Raw genomic sequence first — 12,456 nt, forward strand, 5'->3', positions numbered from 1 at the left:
CCATTGCAAAATAATGTATTGCCAACCATATCCCGCAGTTTAACCCACTTTTCTGGAGGACCTAGGAGCATTTCATGAAAAGACTTTTCAGACATTTTATCCTAAAAATGTTTTATCCAGCAGTTACCATAGGAATGGTGCTTTTTCTACCAGTCAAAATCATGGAAAGTTGTCAGACCTGACAAGCTGTTTAATGTTGATGAAATGCTCTCTGGAATCAACTGTGCAGGATACACACACAAAGAGATGATCTACAACTAAGTTTAAGTGATCTATACGATGTGATTTATAGTGTTACACCATAAAAAGATACAGCAGCTAAATCTTTCATCTATCAATGAAAAACATGAGGTAAAAACAAATATGGATGTGTTCACATAAATGAAAATATGGCTATGCCCTCTGAGTTGTTCATACAGACAGTATTAATACAAATACCTTCTTTTTGGTTTATCATGTTTATCAATGCCCCTGATTAAAATAAGTCTCTGATGCTTTTTAACCAACAGGAGTTATAAGATCCTAAAATTCTGGCTTTCTTCATTGCACTTTCCAAAAAATAATGGGGAGGAGCTTTTGCTCATGCCGGACCAACTGTGGGGATGTTGATTCCACAGGGTCTCAAAAATGCAAACTTTGTAATTTGCTTTAAGGAGCAAGAGCGACCTTCACATGTATTGCTTTGAAGACATTAGCATTTCCAAGACAGTTCTCTCTCTCTTTCTTCTTCCCTCTCTGTCTTTTTAAAGTACCTTGAGCATTTTTTTTTCAAAGAATAAACAGTGCTATTAACATATCCAGGGATTTTTTTCCGGGGCTACTTAAGAGCTTACAAGACCAAATTTGCCACATTGTATTAAAGTTTACATTGGACCCTATGTGAATTTCAGGGGCTCCTTTTTTTAGTTTTCCAGGGCTTTGCAGGGCATTTCGCCCCGAGCCCCCTAGTAATTTTTTCCCCTGAACATATTAGTACTATAATTATCATGAATTTACATTACTTACTCTGACTTCGATAAGAACGACCCACTGCTGCTTTTCCTCAAAGTCCAGTGTTCCATCAAAAGTCACTTCCCCTTTTCCAGTATTCGGTATGTCAAAATACAACACTGACAACTGCATGGAAAATAATGTAAAAATAAAGAAACACATAGGATGAATGTTAGCTTATATGAATGGTATTATTCTAGCAGGTGAAGACAAAGGTCATAAGACTTGAGGTTTGGTGACTGTGATAACTCTTGATAGAGTGCTAAATCACCAGTGATAATTTAGGGTATATAATTTAACACAATGATGAAAACTACATGTCATTTATTATCATTATTAGTAGTAGTAATTTGTTTAACAAATTTTCGGCATTACTCCTATTTGTTTAAGATCAGTATGCTCGATCTGTATGAAAATCATAAATCATAAGTCAGAAAAAATTGGAACCAGTTGGATTCGAACCTGCCATCTACTGCTTTCCGGGCAGCAACTCAACCACCAGGCTATTCTGGTTCACAGTTAAGCCACGATGAACTGGAATTCAAATACCCTCGATCCTCTTCTTTCTGACTCATTACTATTCAAATGCCGTCCGCCGTGGACAATCGATAGTAAATTAAGAGGCTTTTATAGATTATAATTTGTTTAACAAATTTTCGGCATTACTCCTATTTGTTTAAGATCAGTATGCTCGATCTGTAATGAAAATCATAAGATCAGTATGCTCGATCTGTAAGAAAATCATAAGTCAGAAAAAATTGGAACCAGTGGGATTCGAACCTGCCATCTACTGCTTTCCGGGCAGCGACTCAACCACCAGGCTATTCTGGTTCACGGTTAAGCCACGATGAACTGGAATTCAAATACCCTCGATCCTCTTCTTTCTGACTCATTACTATTCAAATGTCGTCCGCCGTGGACAATAGATAGTAATTAAGAGGCTTTTATAGGAGATTATAATTTGTTTAAAAAATTTTCGGCATTACTTCTGTTTGTTTAAGATCAGTATGATCGATCTGCAATGAACATTTTTTCTGACTTATGATTTATGATTTTCATACAGATTGAGCATACTGATCTTATGATTTTCATTACAGATCGAGCATACTGATCTTAAATAAATAGGAGTAATGCCGAAAATTTGTTAAACAAATTAAAATCTCCTATAAAAGCCTCTTAATTTAGTAGTAATTATTATTATTATTATCATTATGAAGCCTAGTAGAAGTACTATTCCCATACTAATAACTATACTGGTAGTAGAAGTAGTAGTAGAAGTAGTAGTAGTAGTAGTAGTAGAAGTAGTAGTAGTAGGAGTAGCAGCAGCAGCAGCAGCAGTAGCATTAGTAGTAGTAGCAGCATTTTTGGTTTATCATTTACCACAAGGAAGGGTCCCAGTGAAAAATTTTCAAGTATATTTTTGCCCTTTTGTAAAATATGATTATATGAAAAACAATGAAATCATACTCTCCTAAAATGTATATCAAAACATTTGGTTCTTATTATGCACTTTATATGTCAGGCATACTGAAACTTCATAACAGCTTTATAAAATGCCATCGTTGGTAATGACTTCTAACATAGATCCAACACTTGATCGATTCAAAAGATATGTAGCAATTTTAATGAAGTGTTAAAGAGGAACAAATGTTTTAGATATTAAAAAAAGGTTGTTTGGTGGGAGGACTTCTTTTTCTCCTTTGGTAACATTGAATGCAATGTTTTTAGACAACCATTCCTCTTTTATATGCATCATGTTCTATAATGAATGACCGCCCCCCCACCAAAAAAAATGCAAAGATTGCACATAAGCTTATATAGATCAAGCAAATTACCGGATCAGCTGGATAAAAGAGAACATCAAACTCTATCTGGCCGTTGACTGTGTTACCGTCATTATCATCACCTTCTATACCATTAAAGATTACTTCGTTGTTGTACATGCCCTGGAGAAAGAAATCATAATTCATTCCAAATACATAAAGTGGATTTTATGAGAAAGAGAACCATTCAACAATGTGAATTGTTGACTTGAACAAATAGAGAAGAATCCAAGAAGCACGACACTGAAATTTTCATCAAAATCGGATGTAAAATAGGAAAGTTATGACATTTTAAAGTTTTGCTAAATTTCACAAAACAGTTTTATGCACATCCTGGCTGGTATGCTAATGAGGGACCTGATGATGTCACTCACTCACTATTTCTTTTGTATTCTATTATAAGAAATATGAAATATCTTAATTTTCTCCTCATTGGAAGGTGAAATAAGTTTTCTTCTTCCATGAACGTGGGGTATTACAATTGTTCTAACATTTTATGGTTCAATAAAACTGGTCCTTATTGTCAAATCTGTAAAAATGGAAATATTGTATAATTCAAACAATAAAAAACAAAAGAAATAGTCAGTGGAGAACATCACCGACTCTCTAATTTATGTGTCACCGAGTTGTGCATATAATTGCTTTGTGAAAAATAAGCGAAATTTTAAGATGTCATAACTTTCTTATTTTACATCCGATTTTGATGAAATTTTCAATGTTATTCTTGTTTGATTTTTCTCTATTTATTCAAGTCAACATTTTTCTGGGGTGGACTGGACCTTTAAGGAATTTGAAGATAAATAAATTGCATGCTTTGTCTCTATACCCTGCTCCCAGCTCCCCAACCACTTGTCTGCAGGCACAGACATTTTGGTTTCACATTGTGCATAATGCAGAGTCTGAAGTTAGAGACTATGACTGTACTATGGTTGGCACAGACAGAGTTTTGATCTAGTCCACACTCTGGACATGGTATAAATTCTTACAGTGACAAATTCGAGTCTGTACTTGAAAACTAAACCATCCACTTCTGGCATCACACCCAATTAATTTTTTGCTTAATTTTTCATTTCTTTGGACACTCCTCTCCCCTTCTCATTACCAATTACCATACAAAGACAAATATTTTTTAGAAATATAATTACAAACAATATCTATATTTAAATATAAAAATTACAATATCTTCTCCTAGTAAATTCTGATTCAGATATTCCATTTGCCTCATAATATCTGAAAGATAAGAAAATCAATTTATTTTCTTTTTCAAATATAAATTTCAAACAAGCGCATTTACCAACAATATTGACATGTTACAATATCACATAGAAATTACACATATGATCATTATTACATCATCATCATATCATCATCACCATCATCACCATGACCACCAACATCATAACCACCACTATTGGTACTTCTAACATTAGAGAGAAGAAAATACACAGCAAAAAGGAGAGAAAGAAGAAAAATGAACGAAATTTAGGGGAACAATCAGAAGAACATTCAGCACAGACATTCATCCTACCTCTGGTACATTTACTGTGTATGGTGCTCCAATGAAAAACGGTGTATTGTCATTAACGTCATCCACTATAATATTAACAATCCATGTTGGAGATAGCTAAACAATTGATTTGTGAGAGAATGAAAAAGAGGGAAGGAAAAATAAGGATTTATGAATGCATAGAATATACAGCATATAGCTACAGATAGATATAATTTCAAGCAATGCAATTGCTAAAAAAGAGCATATAACATTAAATTTTTGCGCATTGTACTCCAGTGTAGTAATTAACTTAATTGGATGAGCCTGCGCTATGATTGTATTAAACAGAAATATGGTGCAATATAAATGCTGCGGATCATCAACATCATCATCAGAGCATAAAAAATGCACATTACAAATTTTGATACACACAATTGGTCAATAACATTACAAACGAGCACCAGAAATTACTGTGAAACTTCTTTAAACTTTATGTAACTATGTCACTATTTGATAAAACAAATAATGCACTGGCAATGTTGAGTGTAAATGTAAATGCAGTGAAAGAATGGTTTCTTCTGGTGGTCCACACATGGGCAGTGCACCCACCTGACATCTCATGCACATTACAGTATCTATCTAAAGAAACCTTGCTTCACTGCATTTCCAATCAAACACTAAATTCTATGCATTATTTGTATTATTCTGCCAAAAATTATTCAGATTGTATCTCTCATTGGGTAGCATCTTCTAATTTCCTTTGAATACTGCAAAATGCTGAAGTTAAAATCCAAATAATGAAAAAACGTGTATTGACAAATAATAGGAATATGGTGGGAGTTTTATTTCCATAGGTTCTTACACATCATTTGATACTTTTGAAACACTACTGAAAGATTAAAACAAAAGTTTAGAGTTTTGTTTATGCTCTCAACAAAAATAGTATTTTTTTAATGAATAGAGAATAGGAAGTAACTTACTGAACTTGAAGTAGTCTGACATCTTATCTGTAATGTAATGAATTTCTCATTCACATTCTGCAATAGAGAAGAAAAGTGAGAAGAATAAATTTTCGAATCGAATTTGAAATTATTCAAAATTTTCATCATCTGACATTTTCATAAGAAGCAACGACACTTAAAATCAAAACCAATTAGATATCAACTTATCTTCTTTATTTACAAGCCAATCTTCTAGAGTCATTTGGTACATATATTTTACTTAAAAGAAAAGTCCACCCCAACAAAAACTTGATTTGAATAAAAAGAGAAAAATTCAACAAGCATATCACTAAAAATTTCATCAAAAATCGGATGTAAAATAAGAAAGTCATTTTAAGGTTTCGCTTATTTTCAAAAATATAGTTATATGAACGAGCCAGTTACATCCAAATGAGAGAGTTGATGACATCACCCACCTACTATTTCTTTTGTATTTTATTATATGAAATATGAAATATTTTAATTTTATTGTCATTCCCCTGCAGAAATTTAAGCGTGCCGCTTGCTAGTAACTAGCATGCGACTAGCAGGGCGCTCGCTTAATAAGCGAGTGCATGCTAGCGAACAGTCCCTGCTCGCTAAAAGATCGCTTAACTATTACTCTGCACGCATATCACACGCTTATTAAGCTAGCCGCATGCTAGTTACTAGCAAGCTAGTCGCACGCTTCCCGCAAGCTTGGAAATTTCTGTAGGGGTTGTCATGTAAAAGGAAGTTTCATTCCTCCCTGAACACGTGGAATTCCATTATTTTAACATTTTGTGCTTCAGGCAAGGAGGTCCTAATCGTCAAATTCGTAAAAATTGAAATATTGTATAATTCAAACAGTAAAAAAACAAAAGAAATAGTGAGTGACATCATCGACTCTCTCATTTGGATGTAACTGGCTCGTTCATATAACTATTTTGTTGAAAATAAGCGAAACTTTGAAATGTCATAACTTTCTTATTTTACATCCGATTTTGATGAAAATTTCAGCATTGTGCTTGTCTGATTTTTACTCTATTGATTCAAATCAACATTTTTCTGAGGTGGACTTGACCTTTAAATATACCAACACATGGGTAGTCATTTGATTGGATTCTGTTCGAACTCATTTTGAGACTGTTACCATACCTGGGGGTGTTTCACAAAGATTTAAGTATGACTTAGAGTCGCACTTAAATACCGAGTTGCGTACGATATGAAAGGATTGACTGCATTGGTCAGATCGTGTCATGGGGACACGCACTACTGCGTATCTATCAATAAGATTGCGTGTTGCATATCAAGTACGCATCAGAATTTAAGTGCAATTCAAGTCATACTTAAATCTTTCTGAAACACCCCCCTGGCATAATATCTTTATAATGTTTAATGAAAAACAAATCCAAATTCAAACCTACATCTACATCTGCATCAACGCTCTGGATGAGTATTATTTGCTTGGTGAGCACGTTGACGGAAACTCTGTCATTGTCTTGAACAACAGTTAGAGTAATAGTTCCTGAACTCCCAGTGGTCCCGGTGATTGGTAAAACACCTATGACTGTCCCTACAAAAAAGGATGTGGAAACAATAAGGAAAATTAAAATTTACAGCAGCTCTACTAATATCTCCTACATTATCACAATCATTGGGCCTTTTCATGATAATGGCAATCATGATTACTATCCATGAGTGAAGTTATCATCACCATTACCCTAATCTGATTCAATTAAATTTATTCCAATTATCGATCATACAAAAAGTAGGCCTACTGTCTTAATGATAAACATTGATCGTTTTTATGAACATGGTAATATTTTTGCCATACCCACCAAATTCAATTGCAACTCGATTATCAGCCCCCACCCCACTTTTTTTGTTTGAGGCGGTTTTGAGACCAGTGTGTCCATAGACTAAGTGATATAGTAAAATGGGTACCAAGCAGGGTATATTCTTATAATAAAGTAGCTCAAGCCTGGTCTCATCTCAAGGCAGAAACATTTACTCAAAACATGATAGTGAAAAACAAGATCAATATATTATTACTAATATCAAGATCATTGCAATTATCATAATTACCAGGAATAGCTGATTCACGAACTGTTAAATCGATAACTGTATCAGAAATATCATCATTTCTCCAGCAATCTAGAATACAAACGAAAAGATAAAATATCACACAATCAAAGCGCATTATTTGATATTCATTATCATCATTATTTATTCTGCAAAGAAAATTACAAAGAACAATACATCTTAGTAGAAACAATACAAGACAAGAAATATCAATCATAGGAACGCCAGGGACAGAATAAGAAAAATTACTGTGGCATAAATCCACCTGTCTCAATTCCAATGGTTGATTTCCAATATATATAAATTATATAATAATATTGCAATCAAAACTACCAGTAGGTAACTGTTATATCTAAAAAGATTACATATAAAATAAAAATAACAAATAGATTTCTTATGTTTTGCATCCAAGTGTACCATATCTGTAACAAAAACATCCCAATTAAGCCAAATTATCTCCAGACTATAAAATGCGTTATCATGGTAACAGTTCAGCTAGTAGATATGAACAGTCAGTTTGATCAGATCGCACTTAAAATTACCAAATGATGCGATGTCTTCTGCTCATTTTCTTTATTCCAAAATTAAATTTATTAGTACTGTGTAATACATTGCCTTATGTTTTAACGATCTTTCATCTTTTTTAATCTTTTTTTTAATATAATCACAGAGCCCAGAGGAAGACCAGCTTTTAATGTTAATATTTTGCATATTTATATCATGTATCTTGCCATCTGTATCTTGTAACATATTCTCTTATTTTAACTTTGTATTTGTTCCTTTTTTCTCTATCTCATAATGTCCTGTTACTATGTTTTCGTATATTGTATGTTTTTTATGCTGATCAGGCCACCCTGTTTAAATATTCAAGAATAAATAAATAAATCTAAATGTTAAGCTCATCAGGGGCTAAATTGAATTGCTTATAGTTCAAGTGAGTAGGGTGCCCCTAAAAGCAGAAGCTTGATGAGTGGGACACCCAATACATGATATATAGAAATACAGAAAAGTTAAAAAGGAACAATAATAAATACCAGCAATACATAAGAAATGAGACGGTAAACCTTCAGAGAAGGGGGGTGGGGTAAGGAAAATGTGTAAAATTGAATTATGTGATTATTTGGCATACATAATTAGAAGTAAACTTTTGAGTTTGATTTTAAATGTAGTAATATTCGTGCTAGAAATTACATTGGATAGGAGGGAATACCATATTCGAGGACCAGTGGATTTAAATACATAAAGGGTTGTATTGATGGAAGTCTTTACTATATTGAAATAGAATTATTATTTGATGGAGTGCTGAGATGTGATTTACGTAGTACATTAGAATTGCAATTTGAAAGTTATGAATATCAAAAACAGTCAACATGTTAATCTAAAAAGATAATAGGCATGATGGAGCTAAGTAGTGGGTGTTAGAACAGATACCTAAGACTTTTTTGGAGTATGTGCATGGGATTTAGTTTTGTAGTGCCACAACTCGCCAAAATGATATCACCATAGTAAATATCAGAAAGTAAAGAATTGTAAAGCATTAGCAATTCTTTTTCTGTAAGACTGTTACATAATTTAGCTAATATATCTATATTTTTTACATCTTTTTACTAACAAAATAGCGCTGTTCATTGTAAGATAATTTGTCATTAAATACAAATCCTAAGAATTTTACAGAATTAACTAATTTTAAAGTTACATTTCTAATTTTGATATCAAAGAGATACATTATGGGATAAATGGGGTTTTTTGATAATGATATAAAATTGGTTTCGTCATAAATAACAAGTTTTTTGCATCAAATCAATCACAGATCTTACATAATTAATCATTTGTATTTTTCCAGTAAATATATAAATTTTCTATGGGAGAAGTAATAGTAGTATCATCAGAAGCAGCAAATAAAACATAATTAAAGAATGAAGATGCTGAACATAAATTATTTATACACATAAGGAAAAGAAGCGGGCCCAGTACGATGCCTTGGGGACTACTTACTGGGCAATCAAATATTGAGAATTATGATTGTTAAATGACGTATAGTTTTGTCAATCAAGTAAGTAGCTCAGGAACCATTCCTCTATATACTATGCCACTAATACCATAATAAGATAATTTATATAAGAGTATGTTATGGTCTATGTTCTAAATTGAAGTAAGGGAAAAAATTATGATTGGTCTTGATTAAATCCCACTGCTGCCACCATAAATCATGATGTATGAAAGCAAAAGTGTAAATCAGCTATAAGAAACCAATATTAGTAAATTCAACTGTTACCGAACTTTATGTTAATGTTTATGTAGTTTCAGTCAGTGATTCCTGTATATAAGCCTGAATTTATGGAGAACATTTGTGTGATATGCTACAGTTTTAATGAAACAGTATTTGGTGGGAAAAAAATGCATGAAGCAATTACAGTGTGATTTAAAGAAATACAGTTTGAGAGATGATAGTTAAGAAATCCAATAAATATTAGAAACTTTACAATGCCCAATTATTCCTGGAATTTTGAAGCATAAAGCGAATAGCTATAAAGGCAGTTGATTTTTTTAAATTACATGCAGAAATACATACAGTAGTGAGTGTAGAGCAATTTTGAAAAGCTGAACAAACACAGAGATACAAAATAGGAGTACAAAAAAAGAAAATGGATCCTCAAAAGATCAGACTATCAAATGGACAAGGTATAATGTTGGCAAATAGGTTGTTAGAAGGTATAGCTGCAAGGGGTCTGTTTCAAGAGACTACTAAGTGTTCAACATCTCATTGAGACATGATGTAAACTTACAGGCCACAAAACAGGAAAAATTACTGTAAAAGCTATATTACTTCACTGAGGATCTTTGTGAATTTCAAAACTAAACAACCGTAATATAATGTTTGTGGAATGTATTATCACAGAAAAAGAAGGAGTAGCTGGTAAGGGGGAAGAAGAAAAATATGATGGATGAGTAATTATTTGGCAAAAACTACAACATTTGTTGGAACTTACCAGTGTCTGATTGAACGACGAACAGGTGAAGACAAGGGAATGCAAACACAAATACAAACATCAAAATTAAACACATTAATGACAAAAGACAATTAGCGTATGCATTGATCAACAATAAGCATTCTAAAACCAACTGACTTTAATGGAATTACCAATTTAAAAGACATAAATGTTACAGTCCCACCAAAGAAAATGACTCCAAACTGACCAAAGATATGCAATTTAATACCCCTTTCATAAACCCAATTATGCGGATAATATCCGCGTAATTTGGTCGTAAAATCGGAGTGGGACCAGCCTTATCCGCATTATTTCGATGCTGCAATTATCCGCATAATAGCGGCATCGGGACCAGATTTTTACTTTATGAACGCATTTCCAAAGTAATGCGGATAATTGCCATGGTGCGGTCACAAGGTCACCCTTTTCGAACACAATCCCATTGGAGGGGGTGTGTGAAGCTGCCATGACAATTATCCGCCTTTTTCAGGTCGGGCGCTCGTAAAAAGTAGTGCAGATTATTTTCGGAGTTTGTGAATGCAATTTTTATTGAATTATCCGCATTACTCTTAGGCGGATAATTGGAGGATGGGTTTATGAAAGGGGTATAATATAACACAATAGCTTTCATCGGTCTGGTGGGTGTTTCATAAAGCTGTTTATAAGGCGCAAGCGACTTTACGAATGACTGGTGATCATTTCTTTAAGTGTTGAATCCACACCAATGACAATGTGGTCACATAATATACACTGAGAAATGGTCACCAGTGGTTCTTTAGTCACTGATAACTAATTAAGAACAGCTTTAAAAAACACCAACCTAGGACCCGTTGCAAAAAACTTTGCCAAAAAATTCTGGCATTTTTTTTGCAAGAGTTTTTTAATGTTTAAGTTTCAATAGCATACTTTTGTTTGCCAGAGTTTTGTTCGTTTGCCAGAGTTTTTTATGGCAAAAGTTTTAAGCAATGAGTACGTCCCTGGAGTCATTGGTTTGACTGTAATATCATACACAATACAATATCAAAGACAGTGACAAAAAGTGAATAAAACATAACTGATAACTATCATTTGTAAAATCACCCATTTTAAGGGAATAATTATTTCAACATACTTTGATAATTAATAACAAAGACATTGGTAATGTTCTAATCAAACCCATAGTCACTAACAAAGAGTGACATGTGACTTAAAGTCATGAGTAACTTGAATGAAAATTTTTGTTTTCATCAGAATTTGAAAACTGAAGTTCAAATGCTCCCGCGTATAAAAATCATGTAATTAGTGATTTTCCTTTAAAGGAATTGTTGTCTTTTTACATGTGGATATAGGAATATACTACACTTTTTATCTGTTTTTTTTTTCAAATCATAAGTTATAAATTCAAACACAAATCATAATGAATCCTCTAAAAAAATATGGGTGAGGGACTTTGTGAAGTGATATCACAATCCACAACTGCATGTTTCATTAGAATGAAACAAAGTTTTCTTTTCACTCCCCAATTGTGTATATTTTCATGGAAAATTTATTTCATGGTGGAGTGTAAACACATTTCTTTCTTTGCAAGGATACATTCCTCATTAGTGACCTACTTGAACAACAGTGAAACATAATACATCAAGTTAATGCGAAATTACTGGACAACATGCACACAGCTTGCAATTTTCATGAAAATATTTATCTATCTACCTAGTATTTGAAACAAAATATAAATTTCTTCATAATTATTATTGTAATGCAAATTAAAATGTTTCTTTTGACTAAATGAGACCAATTGCATTTTTATTTAGCTGCAACTACAATCAAATTGTCAAAATTGAGTGTTTTACAAGGTTATACATTTAAAAATGATTTTATTTCTTATTGAAAATGGCAATGCTTGCAGGTGTATTTTTGTTTTTTGCAGTGTTTATCATGCATTAGGTGTTGGCTCTCCTATACAAACGTGTTGGCAATGATTTCTATATTCATTCATGCAAGCATAATTATTATTCCTATAAACTTTCTGTTCTATTTGTATACCTCAGGATGAGAAAAAATCTTAAGCAATTCAGCTGGAATAAAACTTGAATGCAGATGCTTTTTTTTTATATTTCTTGGATTTGGGTACTCAAACATTT

General features: G+C 32.9%; 1 protein-coding gene across 1 annotated transcript in view; it reads right to left on the reverse strand.

Moving 5' to 3' along the window:
* Positions 1–286: 286 nt before the first annotated feature.
* Positions 287–12,456, reverse strand: part of LOC121432161 (cadherin-99C-like) — a 46,811-nt gene continuing 34,641 nt past the window's right edge. Inside the window, exons 5-12 of the mRNA XM_041630017.1 lie at positions 10,337–10,342; positions 7,350–7,418; positions 6,689–6,837; positions 5,283–5,339; positions 4,342–4,437; positions 2,826–2,936; positions 1,006–1,116; positions 287–331 (exon numbers count right to left, since the gene is read on the reverse strand). Coding sequence (XP_041485951.1) covers positions 287–331; positions 1,006–1,116; positions 2,826–2,936; positions 4,342–4,437; positions 5,283–5,339; positions 6,689–6,837; positions 7,350–7,418; positions 10,337–10,342 — 644 coding nt within the window. The remainder of the gene's footprint in view (positions 332–1,005; positions 1,117–2,825; positions 2,937–4,341; positions 4,438–5,282; positions 5,340–6,688; positions 6,838–7,349; positions 7,419–10,336; positions 10,343–12,456) is intronic.

This window comes from Lytechinus variegatus, chromosome 18, assembly GCF_018143015.1.
Source record: "Lytechinus variegatus isolate NC3 chromosome 18, Lvar_3.0, whole genome shotgun sequence".
NCBI lineage: Eukaryota > Metazoa > Echinodermata > Echinoidea > Temnopleuroida > Toxopneustidae > Lytechinus > Lytechinus variegatus.